Source organism: Mytilus galloprovincialis, chromosome 6 (genome assembly GCF_965363235.1).
Source record: "Mytilus galloprovincialis chromosome 6, xbMytGall1.hap1.1, whole genome shotgun sequence".
NCBI lineage: Eukaryota > Metazoa > Mollusca > Bivalvia > Mytilida > Mytilidae > Mytilus > Mytilus galloprovincialis.
Window position 1 is genome coordinate 4,746,963 of NC_134843.1, and position 16,190 is coordinate 4,763,152.

Consider the following 16,190-nt stretch of genomic DNA (forward strand, 5'->3'; position numbering starts at 1 on the left):
ATTGTAGTTTCTCTGTGAAGCTATCTAGTAAATCGACCAGGACGAATCAAGATGACAAGCAAAAACAGAGGGAAAAGCATACACTTCGAAGCGAAACATATTGAGACGACAGAGGTGTGTTTCGCTTACATAAGACTCATCAATGTCGATCGAATCAAAGAGCGCTTGAATCTTGAGAAAAGAATTGAACCATAATTTTTTTTAAAAATTGAGCCAAATACATCCAAAGGTATCAATGGTTAAGTGTTTGGAAGATTGTAAAAAATAATAATTGAGTATTAAGTTTATTCTACACATGATCTTGAAATAGCGAATGTATGCTAGATGTTTATCTCATTAAAATAAAAATATAGTACTGTAATTGTGGATTAGATAGATAAATGTCGTAACCTTACCTATTTCTTTTATTATTCGCTCTGCTCGTGATATGTTTACCGTTTCAGTTAGTTTTGTATATGATCTATCATTGTTAAAACTTAACCTAATTGCCATTATGTTTCATAGCAAAATCATGCCTATATGAATTGTCTATTCAGATTGGTTTCCCGGTTGGCAGAGAACCGAACACTCAAATAAACAGCCAAGTGATGATGGCTTTTCAGACGAGGACTGCGTTGAAATTCGTCGTACATTTCATAACCTTTATAAAGGTACATCTGAAGCTGAACATTTCTTTTGGAATGACAGAAAATGTTCCACCAGGAATCCGTATATTTGTCAAATAAGCAAATTCGACGGTATGTTTTTGTATGACTTTTTATCAAATATGGACTGCTTTTATTGATCAACTATGATCCGAAACCTCTATTCCTAAAGTTAAGAAATAGAAAGAAAAGCTAAAAAAGTGAAAAATATTCGAGTAACATAAAAATGCAGGCAGAAATAAAAATTCTAATGTCATATATATTTTAAGTGAATTGAAACCAAAGTAAAAACAATATATAGAAAAATGTTTGAAATAGATAATGCTTGTGCCGGACATATTATACCTCAGAGAATAACCCATGGCCTAGCTAATGCATGATGTCATAATTAGTTGTCTTTCTGTTTTGACATTTTATTTGTCGTTGCTTTTAGACTTCCAATTGTGTTCTTCAGTACCGACTTATTCTTGTTTGACCCAAACCTTTAATAATTTTTACACGAGAAAACTTTTTGATTTTTTTAACAACATAAATAAATATTTATTTCAAATATTGGCTTGTTACAATATCATCCATCATTACACGAGAAAACTTTGATTCAATATATTGCTTGCTATGTAACTATCCTTTAGTTCGCGAACTTATGTTGAACTTCATAAAAATATCAAATATGTATGTAGCATCACCTCCCTTGATATACAGAGAACGGTAATTCGATAAAGCAACTATGAAAGCTTTGGTAAATCAATTTACAAGCGTGTTCCTAATCGTTTGAGTAATGCTTGATTTTTATTTGAGGAATTTATATACTGGTTACTTGCTTTGATAGAACATTGTATCATATTATATTGAATCGGGCATTATTTTCAGATGACCTTTAACCTCTATGCACATACTTAAAGCGTTGTATGTTTATCATTTAGCCTAAACAATATTAACATTAGCCTTAAATGAATAAAAACTTCTGGTGGTACATTAATTTTGCATTGTTAGAGATTTAGCTAGATACAAAACCGGGTAGAACCTACCATTTTCTACGAAAAATGACTACCAAGTCAGGAATATGGCAGTTGTTTATCACATTTTCTGTTAATTACATCTGTTTTAATGGACCTCTCCTTTTTGAAAATGCATTGGAGTTGTATTTTTCTTATATTTAAAAAAAAAAAAAAAAAAAGTTGATACTTTTTCATTTACAGTATGTTTAATTGTAGATGAAAAATCAACTGTTCCACCACCAACAGCACAGAGTTACATGTATTATCTGAATTCAAGTCAACCAGATGTCAATATTACAAGCCCTGGGTTTCCTGAACAATATCCTAAGCTATCTAATATCAATTATACTATAACAGTATCTTCTGGTTACAATATTGCTATTAAGTTTCATCACTTCAATATAGAATCGTCAGAGTCGTAAGTAGCCATACGTATTTAAGAAAAGTCAAATTTGTACGATTCTAATCTTAATGACCAATAGTAAAATTACAGACACTTCAACTAGGTTTTCCAGGTAAATGGAAACATATGAAACATATGAACTATTAACACTCATTTCTCTGTGTTTTTTTTTTTTTTTTGTTTGTTGTTAATTTCTTCAAACTACAAGGATCTAAGATTTACATAAATTGTATAATTGGTTTTGCAATTGTTCACATCATGGACTACATAATATTCAACGACAAACTTTCCAAATCAACGAAACCTTATTTAGATCTATTTATATTGTCTACCAGTTCGTCCATGGACGAACTTTTGTTTTTAGGTTTAATTTAAAATTTCATGAAAAATGCACACCATATTCTCTATTCTGAAATATGCGGAATAAGTTATTTATGAGTTTTGAACAGCGGTATACTACTGTTGCCTTTATTTATATGCAAACGATGAAAATATTTAATTATGCAAACGCGGGAAGCTTGGATTTTTTTTAACTTCAAAAGTTAGAACTATTATATACAAAAAACATATTATAACTTTGTCGACTTGCGTATAATGCAGATTTCTGTTTGACATTTCTGTCATTCTTATTACCTTTGCAGCTTTCAACTCAGTTAAGCTCTATTTGATTTCATATAATCCTTTTCCAGTTCATATATTTGATACATTATAAAATATTATTTATGGAAGATAAACACAATTCAGGTGCAGTTAATGCAAATAAACTAATATAATACATGTTTACAGATTAAAAATAAATCCTTTTTGCAGATGCATCTACGATAATTTGACATTAGCCTCTGTTGTTAGGACTGAAGAACATAAAACAACATGTGGTGACTGGAATACGAAATTAAAGAAAATGACTTGGGTATCTGAAACAAACATAGCGGTCCTACGCTTTAGATCCGATAAATCTATATATAGATCCGGATTCTCTCTGACAGCTTCAATTTACAGGTGTAAGTATCATTAGTTCGTTCAGTATTAAAAAGGTATAACACATAAGGTCAGGGTTATCGATGATACAAATAAACAATTATTTACGTAAGTCAATATTTATATGCGATTCACGTTTCATTAATAACATCAAAACATGACATCAAGTTTGTACTTTACCAACATCAATAAAAATGTAAAAACGTTAAATGTCGAGAATTTGTATATTATATTTCTGTACTTTTGTATTTTAAAACTGACAACCAATCGTAATAAACATCAAGATTTTTTTAAGCAAAGTTTCCTTATACAATCATAAAAGATGGAACAACGAAATTGTATGGTATGTTCATGCTGTTTTAAAGATTACTAGAACACACCCGCGAAATCGCGGGCATTTAGAGCTTGTGAGATTTTGTGTCTGGAGAATTTCAGCTGAAAAGTTTTCATATCTGGAGAATTTCTGAAAAGGTATAAAAATTCATAGGTACTTGGAAACAGTTTAAGCCCTCTCCCTTGTTTCCAAAGTCCGTTATTTTTTTCTGTTAAATTCTATATTTTCGCGTTTCTGTATACTATGAACATACGTATACTATAAGTAAAGTGTATTTGCTATTAACTATCAATTTCTACTCCAATGATTTTTTGTAAACTGAAGATTTTATGTCTTGAGAATTTAAGAAATGATATCAATAGTCATATAGGTACATGGAGACAAGACAATATTTTTCAGCCCTCTCTTTTTTTTTCAAAGTCCGTTATTATTTTTTTTCCCGTTACATTCCATTATTTTCATTATACTTTGAACATACGTATCTATATTATAAATATTAAAGTGCATTTAATTTTTTAGTAACTATCCATTCAAAGTTTCTTCTCCATGGTGGCGATCACTGCTATATTATATAGAGAATCTCTATATATTATAGGAGTATATTTATCATAGTATACATGCAGATAAACGCGAAAATAATTGTCTTTTCCCCGTCGGAGTACGTATGGAAATTATGTGCAAGTTAAAACCTAGGTATAATAGTGGTGGTTCTAACGATCTAAAAACCACGATCTGGACAACGCTCTGATTGGCCTAGGTATTTTTTCTTTTTTGTTATCTATCATACGATTGGTTCTCAATGTTTAAACCGGTAGTCATGCCTGAGTCTTATGTAGACGAAACGCGCGTCTGGCGTATAAAATTATAATCCTGGTACTTTTGATAACTATTAAAAGTCGGATGACGGAAACTCACTGCTTTATTTAATAGAGAGTCTCTATATCTTATAGGAGTATATTAATCATAGTATACATGCAGATAAACGCGAAATATTAGTTCTTTCTCCTTCGGAGAACGTATGAAAATTATATGTAATTTAAAACCGAGGTGTAATAGTAGTGGTTCTTACTATATAAAAAACCATGATAAGGACAACGCTCTAATTGGCTTATTCATTTTTATTTTTGGTATCTATCAAACGATTGGTTTTCAATGTTAAAACCGGAAGTCATGTTTGACATAAAAGTCGGTATGATAACGGAAACAATATTCGGACGCATTTATTTTTTGTTTTTCTCCCAAATTAACCCAAACTGAATAGTCATAAGAATGGATGACAAATACGACTACGCATGGAACATATAGGACACAGAGGCATGATGACTAATTTATTGTGGTAGGAAGAGAAGCGACACACAAAATATGAGGTCTTCTCGTTTAATAGTATAGATACGATGCACAGTGAAACTTATATTTATCATTCTTACGTAAATATGAAACCTTATGGACCTGATTGTTTTAATCATTACATGATTTGCAATTTCAATATTCCATGAGATACACCTACTAGTAACCGGTCTATAAATCCAAACAAAATTCTTTATAATGCACAGTTGCATTTAATTCAGGATCGCTGTTATCTTTATGGTATGATGCCTTAAATGAGAAGCATGATCTCAATAAAAAAAATCTTTTACAAATACTAAGCTAATACATGTCGTCTACTGACACTCATCATTACCTTGCATATTCTTCTTCATGAGAAAATGATATGTGGATTTGTTCCAAACGTTTCAACGGGGTTCATAATGCCCAGTTTTTTTATTTCCGCGGTGAATAATTTTTTTTTTTAACGTGTTGGTCTGTTTGTCGTCAATACTTTTTTTCTGCCATGGCGATGTTATGTTTTCAAATGATATAATCTTAGACAAACATCTAATAAGTTATCAATAGTATGCGACGAAACATTTAACGATTGTATATACAAGTATCACAAGTTTCTACTGTTGTCATTGACTTCTTTAGAACTATAGCGATTCGATTGTAGTTGCGTGAGCATTAAAAGTTATAAAAGAATTTTACAGTGATTATATTTTCCAAAGATGTGTTTACACTTTTTTCAGTGTGGTTTGATATAATAATAGATAAGAAATCTTAATGTTCTAATCACTATTGACTGTATTAAAAAAAGTATTATTTCATAACATACGACTTTATCTGAATAATGATCATACTTTTATGTAAGTATATAATACATTGGTTTTCGTCAACATATGAGTGAACATATATAAATAATTAACGTAGTAGTTTTAAAATATACAGTCATTATTTGGATGGAGAGTTCTTTCATTGGCCCTCATACCACATCTTCCTATATCTTTTAATATATTTGTATCTTCCCTTGTGAAATAAAAAGTATTATATTCATATTTTAACATTAACTATTTCAAACATAACAGGCTTTTGCTAACACAGATCAAGTACTTTACTAAAAAAAATACCAAGGGGAAAATTGGACCCTGTTATTTCACTTCTTTATTAACAATCAATGAGATGATGTTTAGTATATATTACAGACTATGCACTCTAATTCACCGGGATTTTATTAAATTCAACTGAATATCATGCATTTATTGAGCCTTAAAAAAATATTTTAAATCCACCCTTTACCTTTAAATCATAAAGGTATTGTTTTGCATTAAGTATAATTTCATAATGTATATATATTAAGTTTAAATTTATAACGGGTTTACATCCTCATGAGTACATCAGATATTTTTAAATTGATTATTGTAAATTTCATGTTTTATAAACAAATGCAAACGTATTTTATATTGTTTATAAATAAAGGCAACAGTAGTATACCAATGTTCAAACTCATAAATCCATGGACAAAAAACAAAATCGGGGTAACAAACTAAAACTGAGGGAAACGCATTAAATATAAGAGGAGAACAACGACACAACACTACAATGTAACACACACAGAAATGGACCAAACAACAGACAAAATCCCACGAGAATAACAAATATAACATCATAACCAAATACATGAATTTGGGATAGACAAGTTTAAGTAATAATAATCCCAACGTGCTGATTAAATAAATAACATATTAAACTACATCCTCATGAGTATATCAGGTATTATTAATTGATTATTGTAGATTTCATGTTTTATAAACAAATGCAAACGTATCTTATATTGTTTAACGTAATAATAATCACAACGTGCTGATTAAATAAATAACATATTAAAAGAGGGACGAAAGATACCAAAGGGACAGTCAAACTCATAAATCTAAAACAAACTGACAACGCCATGGCTGAAAATGAAAAAGACAAACAAACAACAGCACACACGACACAACATAGAAAACTAAAGAATGAACAACACGAACCCCACCAAAAAACTAGGGGTGATCTCAGGTGCTCCGGAAGGGTAAGCAGATCCTGCTCCACATGAGGCACCCGTCGTATTCCTTATGTGATATCAAATCCGGTAAGTATTCTAATTCGGTAGGTCACATTCATGAAAAGGAAGGGCATTGTAGTTACGACGTAAGGAACATATCCCATATCATTTGTGAAACTTTTATCCCATAACGGTCAACCAACTCGTGATGGCGTCCGTAAAATTTACGAAGGGATGATTTCAACTTCACCATTTGGAACTCTTGATTTAATAGCTTCCTTTTGAGCAGCAACCCTCTATCAAGAAACTCATGATAGGAAATGCAAGCACTGGAATATCGTATCAATTGGGAGATATTAAACTACATCTTGTTTTCCTGTTTTATAATACTGACAAAATAATAAACAGTTGCGACATTTCTCATGTGTAAACTGATTTCATTATAAATTTTGATTGGATTGACTTGTGTGACTATTCGTTGTCTTGTCAACGTATATTTGTTCCGCCTAACAGAAGTTCCACTGGAAACTTTGTTATAAACAATGTCATAATACCTATTCCTGTTGGAACAAATATTCTATATCATTTATTCCGTTAGGAACTTATACTGTAATATTTATTCCTGTGGAAATAATATTCCAGAATATTTCTTCCTTTTGGAACTTATATTATGAAGGAACTTCTATTCTGTGACAGTCTATCGTTTTTATCATGAAGTAGTAGTTTCGTTCAGACGAACTTTGAATGTCCTCTTGATATTTTCTCTTTCTTTTAAATTAACATTATTAATCACTCGGTCTCCCCGATTCACGGAGTCCATGTTCGGGTTGGGGATCTATTTAACATTGCAGCTCTTCTATACTATATGAAAAAGACTGAATTAACAGAGAGTTTGTATCAAGTCGTCCTGGTGTAGGTGTATGAAATATGGCTCTGCATTCTTGAGTTGATGAATTCCATTCCCCACATAGGAAAAAGAAAATTAGTGGATTTCTCGGACTTCTCTTGAACTGAATTTTAAATGTGCGTATTTTTATGCGTTTACTTTTCTACATTGGCTAGTGGTATAGGGGGAGGGTTGAGATCTCATAAACATGTTTAATTTGAGCGTCACTGATGAGTCTTATGTAGACGAAACGCGCGTCTGGCGTATAAAATTATAATCCTGGTACTTTTGATAACTATTAACCCCGCCACATTTTTGCGCTTGTACCAAGTCAGGAGCCTCTGGCATTTGTTAGTCTTGTATTATTTTAATTTTGTTTTCTTGTGTACAATTTGGAAATTAGTATGGCGTTCATTATCACTGAACTAGTACATATTTGTTTAGGGGCCAGCTGAAGGACGCCTCCGGGCGCGGGAATTTCTCGCTACATTGAAGACCTGTTGGTGACCTTTTGCTTTTTCTATGGTCGGGTTGTTGTCTCTTTGACACATTCCGCATTGCCATTTTATTGTTTCTACAAAAATTTTGATGGTTAGTCGTTATACCGCATACATATTTCTAACTTTTCCCGTCAAAAATGTCGCAGAAAAACTGCAGATCAGAAACATTCAAGGTAGTGTGATCTGGGTGGGGCAATCCGAATCAGATCAACACTGTAAGGAGAAGTTGGGATATAATTATAGATATTATTCTAAAATTTACATTTTCTTATACATATAAGGATAACAGGGTTGACCGAAAGTATCAAAAAGGATTATATCTTAGATTACATGAATTATTATTTGCCAAAATTCGTGATATGAAAACTCAACATAACCAACCAGTATTTCCCTGGCGTTGTAACTCTTTTCTTTGTTGATTATTAAAGAGAAATATTTGTTGGACAAACATTTCTTCAATGTGCCACGGATCTGTCACATTTGTTTAATTTTTCACAGTTTTGTATTGTATAACATATTGTTTTCTTATATTTCATACAGATAACAATTGTGATAGTTTAAATGGTACATCATTTTATCTGAGACCATCAACGTGTATACAACCGTTCCTGAGAGATGTTACTTATCAGACAGCTATTGACTGGTGTAGAGGATTACAAGCAAATCTTTGGTCAAATTCGTCTGTAACGGCTGCGTATCTTATTAGCAACTATGCGGATTCATCTAATAGTAAGTGAAACAACATGTTAATAAAATGTTCTTATTCAGGTTTACCAAAGTTGAAAATTTATGCCTCGAAATATATATATATTCTTGCTTTTAATCCCCCTCAATTACCTTTGCTTATCACTGTTAACAAGCTTATCACTTTTAACAAGTTTATCATGGTTAACATGCTTATCGCTGTTAACAAGCTTATCACTTTTAACAAGCTTATCATGGTTAACATGCTTATCACTGTTAAAAGGGTTATCACTGTTAAAAGGCGTATTACTGTTAACAAAAGAAGACACTAAAACTATAAGACAATAAGAAACAAAAATATGAAGACAAAAAACAGTTCTAAGTATTCCATACAAAACAAAAGACGGACTCGGATAAATAGAGGTTAAATGTCGTGAGGTTTAGCTAGCTATAAAACCAGGTTCAATCCACCATTTTCTACATTAGAAAATGCCTGTACCAAGTCAGGAATATGACAGTTGTTATCCATTCGTTTGATGTGTTTGGACTTTTGATTTTGCCTTTTGATTTTTGATTTTCCTTTTTGAATTTTCCTCGGAGTTCAGTATTTTTGTGTTTTTACTTTTTCCTTATTGCAAGTAAATTATGATTGGTTATTATATATATGTCATAAACTCATGAACGGGAAACGGGACGTGGTCGTCTATGAGGGTAATAGAAAATAAACATTTTGATGGAAAAGAGGGGCGATTGATACGAGAGGGACATTTAAACTCGTAGATCGAAAGGAAACTGGCAACGCCATGACTAAAAAAACACCAAACAGACGCAACACAGAAAACTAAAGACTAAGCAACACAAGACGCAACATAAAAAACTAAAGACTAAGCACCACAATCACCACAAAAACTAGCGTTGATCCTAGGTACTTCGGAAAGGTAGGCAGATCCTGCTCCAAATGTATCGTCGTCATTATAAGGCTAAATAGTATATATACTTTTTAACATGGCAATCACTTTTGTATATGAATTGTTTAATAACTCAATAGTTTATTAACTTATTTATTTTTCATTTCAGACCAAGCTATGTATGCAAACGAATCTATTTTCATTTGGTTAAATACTAATACAAAAAACAAAGGTATATAAACAATATTTGTTCTTTTATATGTTCGATATATTTTGTTGCAAGAACTTTTGACGATAATAAGGCACTACAAATATTATTCAGTTTCTTATTGTTTTGTAAAGCCAAATGTTCTTTTTCTCTTTTTGAAAACTAACAACATTTTCAATTCTCATATAATAAATTTAAACTATTCATTTTTTTTTCACACCACTGCGTTGACATAATACGTTACAAGATTTTTGAATTTTCAATATTGGAAACAATTTTTCAAATTTACATAGTTTTGTAATTAATTTATTTGAAGGCCATCATTAACCAAATTGAATAAATGTACGTAAGTTACCTTAAATCCATCATATAACTTTCTTTCAATACAATATAGTTTTTATTTTGATAGAACATTCTTAATTGTCGAAATTCGCTCAGAATATCAGATTTCAACTCTCTTTGAATTTTAAAATTATTTTGATCCTTTATAAATTATACATTTAGAAATTAATCATAGTATATTAAATCATCCAGTATACACATGAAGCTGTAATAATGTGTAATTTACTTCCGTTGGAAGGATTTGTAATCAGTGTTCTCCATTTGACGTTTTCCCTTTTGGTGATTTATTATCACATGTTGACACTTAATGCAGGGCATTATAATTCATACTTCTCCTAAAAAAAATCAAATTCTTGTCCAAAAGAGAGGGATTGCTATGATGAAAAATTCTTAAGATAGGCGGTTCAACATAAAAAAAAATGGGCAGCATAACCACTAGAAAAACACATTTCTCATGATCACTTAAAGTTGATTGTTTAAAGTTTGTGAATTTGAAGAGAGAGAGAGCATGTGCAAAAGAAGGTGGGCAGTTCCCCTTATCCTAAAGGAACATCTTCTTCATACAAAGAGATAGAATATAAATGTCTGTGAATTTTTACCTTGATAATAGCTGACAATCCATATGTCACAATGCCAGATGCATGAGTCAACTGCAGAGGTAGTCCACACTTTTTACAACCAGACAGACCCTCTGCAAGAACACCAAGTTCCACTATGCGTCTGCCCATAGACCAGGAAGTTTGTGTCGAAGTTGAAAACAACTGCTCTGCGACGTGTATGGGGGGTTGACATCATTTGCGGATGCATAGGAATGGTCCTTCAAAACGGAAAGAACCTTGTCATCTGTTGCACGTCTTTCGCTACTCCGATCTACTAGACCCTGCAAAAATTTCCGTAACCGCTCCGTCTGCTTTTTACTCTTAAAACCTTTCACTTTGCGTACCATAATCAATGTAAACAATATCTACCGGCAGACGATTGTTTACATTGCCGACTCACATCCGGGACTTTGAGTAAGTCGTTCTATTTTTATACAACCATTTCTATTTACCTTTTATTAATTTATTTTTTACTAAATGAAAATATGGAAACAATTAATGTACATTTAAACGATAATATTTATCTTCTGCGAAATATGACTTTTTCAGCCATTTTGCGACATCGAAGTCAATCGCGAGTTATCTCCCGTTGACCACTTCCAAATTACGTTAAAATCGTCAGAAGAGTACATCCTTAAGATAATTCAATCAACGTATGAAGACTATTTGTGGATGGAAGTTGAAATCATTTGATTCAAAACACACAAGTATTTGATTAGTTACAGAGATTTTGATTATTCCTTGAGGTAATATTTTATAAATGAAAATTTACAACTTTTAAATGAAGAATTATTATAACACCAAATTATGTTCTTCCCAAATAACTGCTATAGAGTGTCATACGTGACGTATGAATTAAACATTTACTCGTCTTGTTTTTGCATTAAATATTAAAATCTATATATGATGAAAAACATATTGAAGTAAACATTTTTTTTCTGTTTTTCATTGATAGGTGACACATGTGAAGTGATGCAAATAATCCCAGCAAGAGGAACAGTTCAACCAATTTTATCAGTTCAAAGTGTTCCATGTGATATAAATGCATCATTTGTCTGTGCTTGGTCCGTTCCTGAAAAAAGTAAGTACTGTAAGATATTTTATTTTCGTTGGCATCAATTTTCGGGGATTGAGGAAAACTTGCATTTTAGTGAATATTTGATTACATGTTTTTTTCAAAATCTACATACATTCTTATAGAAAATTTGTTATTCGTAGAACATTAAAATTCGTGGTTCTCGGGTTACCACGAAATCAACGAAAATTGGTATCTAACGTATAATAATGCATCCCCAGTATGTAAGAACTAATTACAATCAGATCATTAAAGGGGAACTAGCTACGAGATATATAATGATTTTTTTTTTCATTCAATCAGTAATGAAAGAAAATAGTGAAATGATAATTTACTTGTAGAACCCAGTTTGGTACAATTTTGTTATAATAAAGTAAGAAACATTGATAATGAACTATTCATTTGCAAGTGAATAATTCGACCTCATTGAATCCGTATTCATGTGAACTTTAATTGAACCCCTTATCTAGAGTTGGATAACGCATGAATTGTGTGCGTGTTTGATTATTCAAAGGAAACGAATGTCAACATTGAAAGTTTAACAAAGGTAAATCATTTGATTGATTGATTCGATCCTTAAAAAAATCATTCTTATCCAGGTAAAAATGATGATTAACATATATTTTTAATCTATAAATGAAATCAAATAGACCTAGAAGAATCCAATTGCACGAGTAACACTATCTGTTTATATCTTTATGTTTGTTTATTTTATACTTTTTATAATTTGAATAAATGTTTTACATTGTTATAAAACAAATATGAGAATTTGAGTCAAATCGGTGAACATGAATTTGACAGCTGTGCCCCTTATAACAGTTGTTTTAACCACTCATATTTTCCAAACAAGGCTGAGTTTGCAAAAATCTGGTCTTTTCAATTTGATATATATCTTACGGCATGCAACTGTTCCATCATGGGTGAATTTGCTAGCACAAACAGTTTATGTGAGTTATCGATTGAGTTTTAGTCAAAGTATTCATTTAGTCTCTTCTAGTCGATTTGCGAAATATGAACATCGATAAACTACTGTCGCCTTCATTTCAGTGTAAAGATGGTATACATATAAAACCAGTAGATGATCTAAAATAACCAATGGGACAACTATCTAAAAGATGTGGATCAAAACAGTCCTGCGGTCATACACATTTTGTCGATATATGTTTGAGACATTGATGTGTATTAATAATTCAGTAATCTTCCGCTTTCATTAAAAACAACTTTTAAAAGATCATGGTTTTCAAGTAAACAACTATATATTCCACTTGATTTAGATTACCTGTATCACTGCACTTTTGCAGAATAATATTTTGATATTATTTATCTCAATAAATATAAAATAAATATCTTTTCCATTTCAGAAATTCAGACCTCTACTGTCAATTGCACGTCATATGCTGGTGAAATATCAATGATTAAAGATGATAGTGTACATTATGACAACAATCGTATTAAAATATACAGATTTCGAGCGCCAAAATATCACCGTATTGTATTAGAAATAACATTCTTAGATTTAGAATATCAATCAAATTGTTTATATGATGCTCTGATATTTAAAGGTTTCAAAAACGCGACTTCTTTGTGTGGGAACATGACATCTAATATGCCGAAATATTTCATTACTTTAACAAACAATGCATCGATTACATTCCGAAGTGATGAAAGTGTTTTAGGAGATGGATTCCATTTCAAATGGACGTTTGTTAATACAATTAATTGCTTTGACGTTCAGTCGTATGGAAACTATGGAATAATTAAATCATTCAATTTTCGCAAACCTTTTATGGATGAACGCTTTTGTTGTTCTTACATAAATACACCTACTGGGTCTAGAGTGATTCTTCATGTTGCTTATTCAAAATTTGCTGCTGACGAATCTTGTGTCAGCATAATTTATACACCTGAGGGAAAATCAAAACAGTTCTGCAGTTATAACCAATTTCGCTCTGTATCTGAGACAATAATTTCTTCCAATAATTCAATAAATTTGTGCCTTAATTCAAAGCAGTTATATCAAGATGATGGTTTCCTAGGAAACTACTATATAGGTATGTATCAAATAAAAAAGGATATAAAACTTAAAGCTTTATTACTAGATTAATGTATGCAAATTAGGATTTTTTTCAATAACTTTTGCACTGGATGTTTCAAATGCACGAATCATAAAACAATGTTCGCCTTATATACTTTTCTTATTTTGTTCAATTAAGTTTGAATTATCTTACAAAACTATTACAATGTACTTAATATTGTATTCCGTTTTCGAACCGACATTACTTTATTTCTGTAATTCATATTTATTTTTGACATTATTATTTTCTTCTGCAGATTATTCTCCTACTCCAAAAGTTGTTACAGCAAAAAAGCTTCAACCAAATTCCAGTGGAGAGATTAATAGCCCGCATTATCCTGATTTTCCACCCCTAAATATAGTTCAGATTACAAGTTTAGTTGCCCCTATTGGATACCGAATAGATCTGAATATGTCTTCATATGTTCCGAAAATGAATGGAAACTGTAGCTTATCTACTTTAGAAGTTATTGATGATACACTAGGAAAATTCAACACCATTACAATGATGAACTCATCGTGTACGTCAGGTGGAGAGGAGCAAGTTGTTATACAATCAAATCTAAACAAACTGAAAATAATTTTCAAAATTGGTGCAGAGACTGACGACAGAAGTTTGAGCAAATATAGTGCCACATTTTCTGTAAAACCGGGTTAGTTCCTTTAATGTCTTACGTGTACATCAATCAGTGATCTGTACATTTGCATTAACCACTGTTTAGATAATGAGAGTTTTGTGTGTTGCAAATATCAAAACATTTTGTAGTCAAAATGAGTCAAATCGCAGTCTTTCAATCGGAAAAAAATTAAATATAGAATGCATTGCTTGCTTTTGTAATTGCAATAATGTTTAGTTTTTACGGCTAAGTGCCAGAGGATTTTTTTAAACACGGAAATTTGGCACCATTCTTTTTGCATAGATATTGGTATAATAAATATCACAACCCATACGGTACAAATAATATTAGATGTCTAGTGGTAAACTAAATATATAATAAACTTTACCACTTTTTTGGTTAAAAATCATCATTAACCAGAAAATTGTAAATACAGTTAATATGGACTATTTAAAAGCAGTCGCCAATATTTAATTTCAGCCAAAATAGACAAAAAGACAACCACTGATGCAGTGCTTTCAATACTGATCGACTGAATAACGAAAAGTGTAAAATAAATCTGTACATGAAAATGGTTTCATGTAACGCCGGTATAATTGATAAAAACAAAAATGCAATAAAAACAAAAATAAAGAAAATTCCGTTTAAAATATTGCACCAGTAATACATCAACGATTTATTCCTACAGTATAGCTGGGAACTCATTCTGTTCAAATCATATACTATAGAGCTACATAAGATCTAAATACAAAATTTGTGGCAAATAGGAGTATGTTCCTGGAAAGGCTAATCCCTAGTATCCTTCTTTTTGAGTGCATTGTTCTGCCTGTTCCATATTTGTGTGATATTTATCAGATTGTTATTACTCAAACCTTTTAAAACAGGAATACAGATATCAAATTTTGGTATCATAAGTGAATATAACTAAGTTCGATCATAAATATTAGGTTTTATAGTGGAAATAGGATTCCACTTGCAGGAATTTATAATAATGTAAAGCTTTAACGTAATAATATTATGTAGAAAGAATTGTAAAAAATTATATGATCGTTCTTAGCATAAAAGACTAACTTACACGAATAAGTTTGATGTTGGCTATATATCAAAGAGATATCAACCAAACGTCAAAAACAGAGAAATAACATTAAGAGGAAAACAATCAGTCTTCGAAAATTATTCTAATATGACGTGCTTCTTTCGCTTTATGAATAAACCCATGCTCTATATCCAATAAAATTTGTTTGCACATGCGTATATTGACTACAGCTGAAAAATAAATTTTATAAATTGGCATGCATTCAATATATTTCATTAACGTAAAACACTTCAATACTCTTAATTGATGCACATGTTGTTACTTATTCATTTATCATGACTGTAATGTGTTGCAATTCGAAATTGACATATTTGACCTAGATAGGACAACCGTTCATGCTGGCTGTTCAAAACTCCTCCCTCTGAAAAATAACGTTGCCAGTCGTTTGTTAGTTTACAAATAAAAAAAGGGAGGTGTATGGAAGAGCCTACACAAACACTCTACATTTATACACATTGGACATAGAAATTACCAAAATTGTCAATCTGA

General features: G+C 31.3%; 1 protein-coding gene across 1 annotated transcript in view; it reads left to right on the top strand.

Moving 5' to 3' along the window:
- The window catches only part of LOC143078761 (uncharacterized), a 49,776-nt gene that overhangs the window by 15,382 nt on the left and 18,204 nt on the right, over positions 1–16,190 (top strand). The window contains exons 8-15 of the mRNA XM_076253714.1: positions 537–737; positions 1,859–2,060; positions 2,856–3,046; positions 8,639–8,827; positions 9,860–9,922; positions 11,795–11,920; positions 13,276–13,965; positions 14,246–14,641. Coding sequence (XP_076109829.1) covers positions 537–737; positions 1,859–2,060; positions 2,856–3,046; positions 8,639–8,827; positions 9,860–9,922; positions 11,795–11,920; positions 13,276–13,965; positions 14,246–14,641 — 2,058 coding nt within the window. The remainder of the gene's footprint in view (positions 1–536; positions 738–1,858; positions 2,061–2,855; positions 3,047–8,638; positions 8,828–9,859; positions 9,923–11,794; positions 11,921–13,275; positions 13,966–14,245; positions 14,642–16,190) is intronic.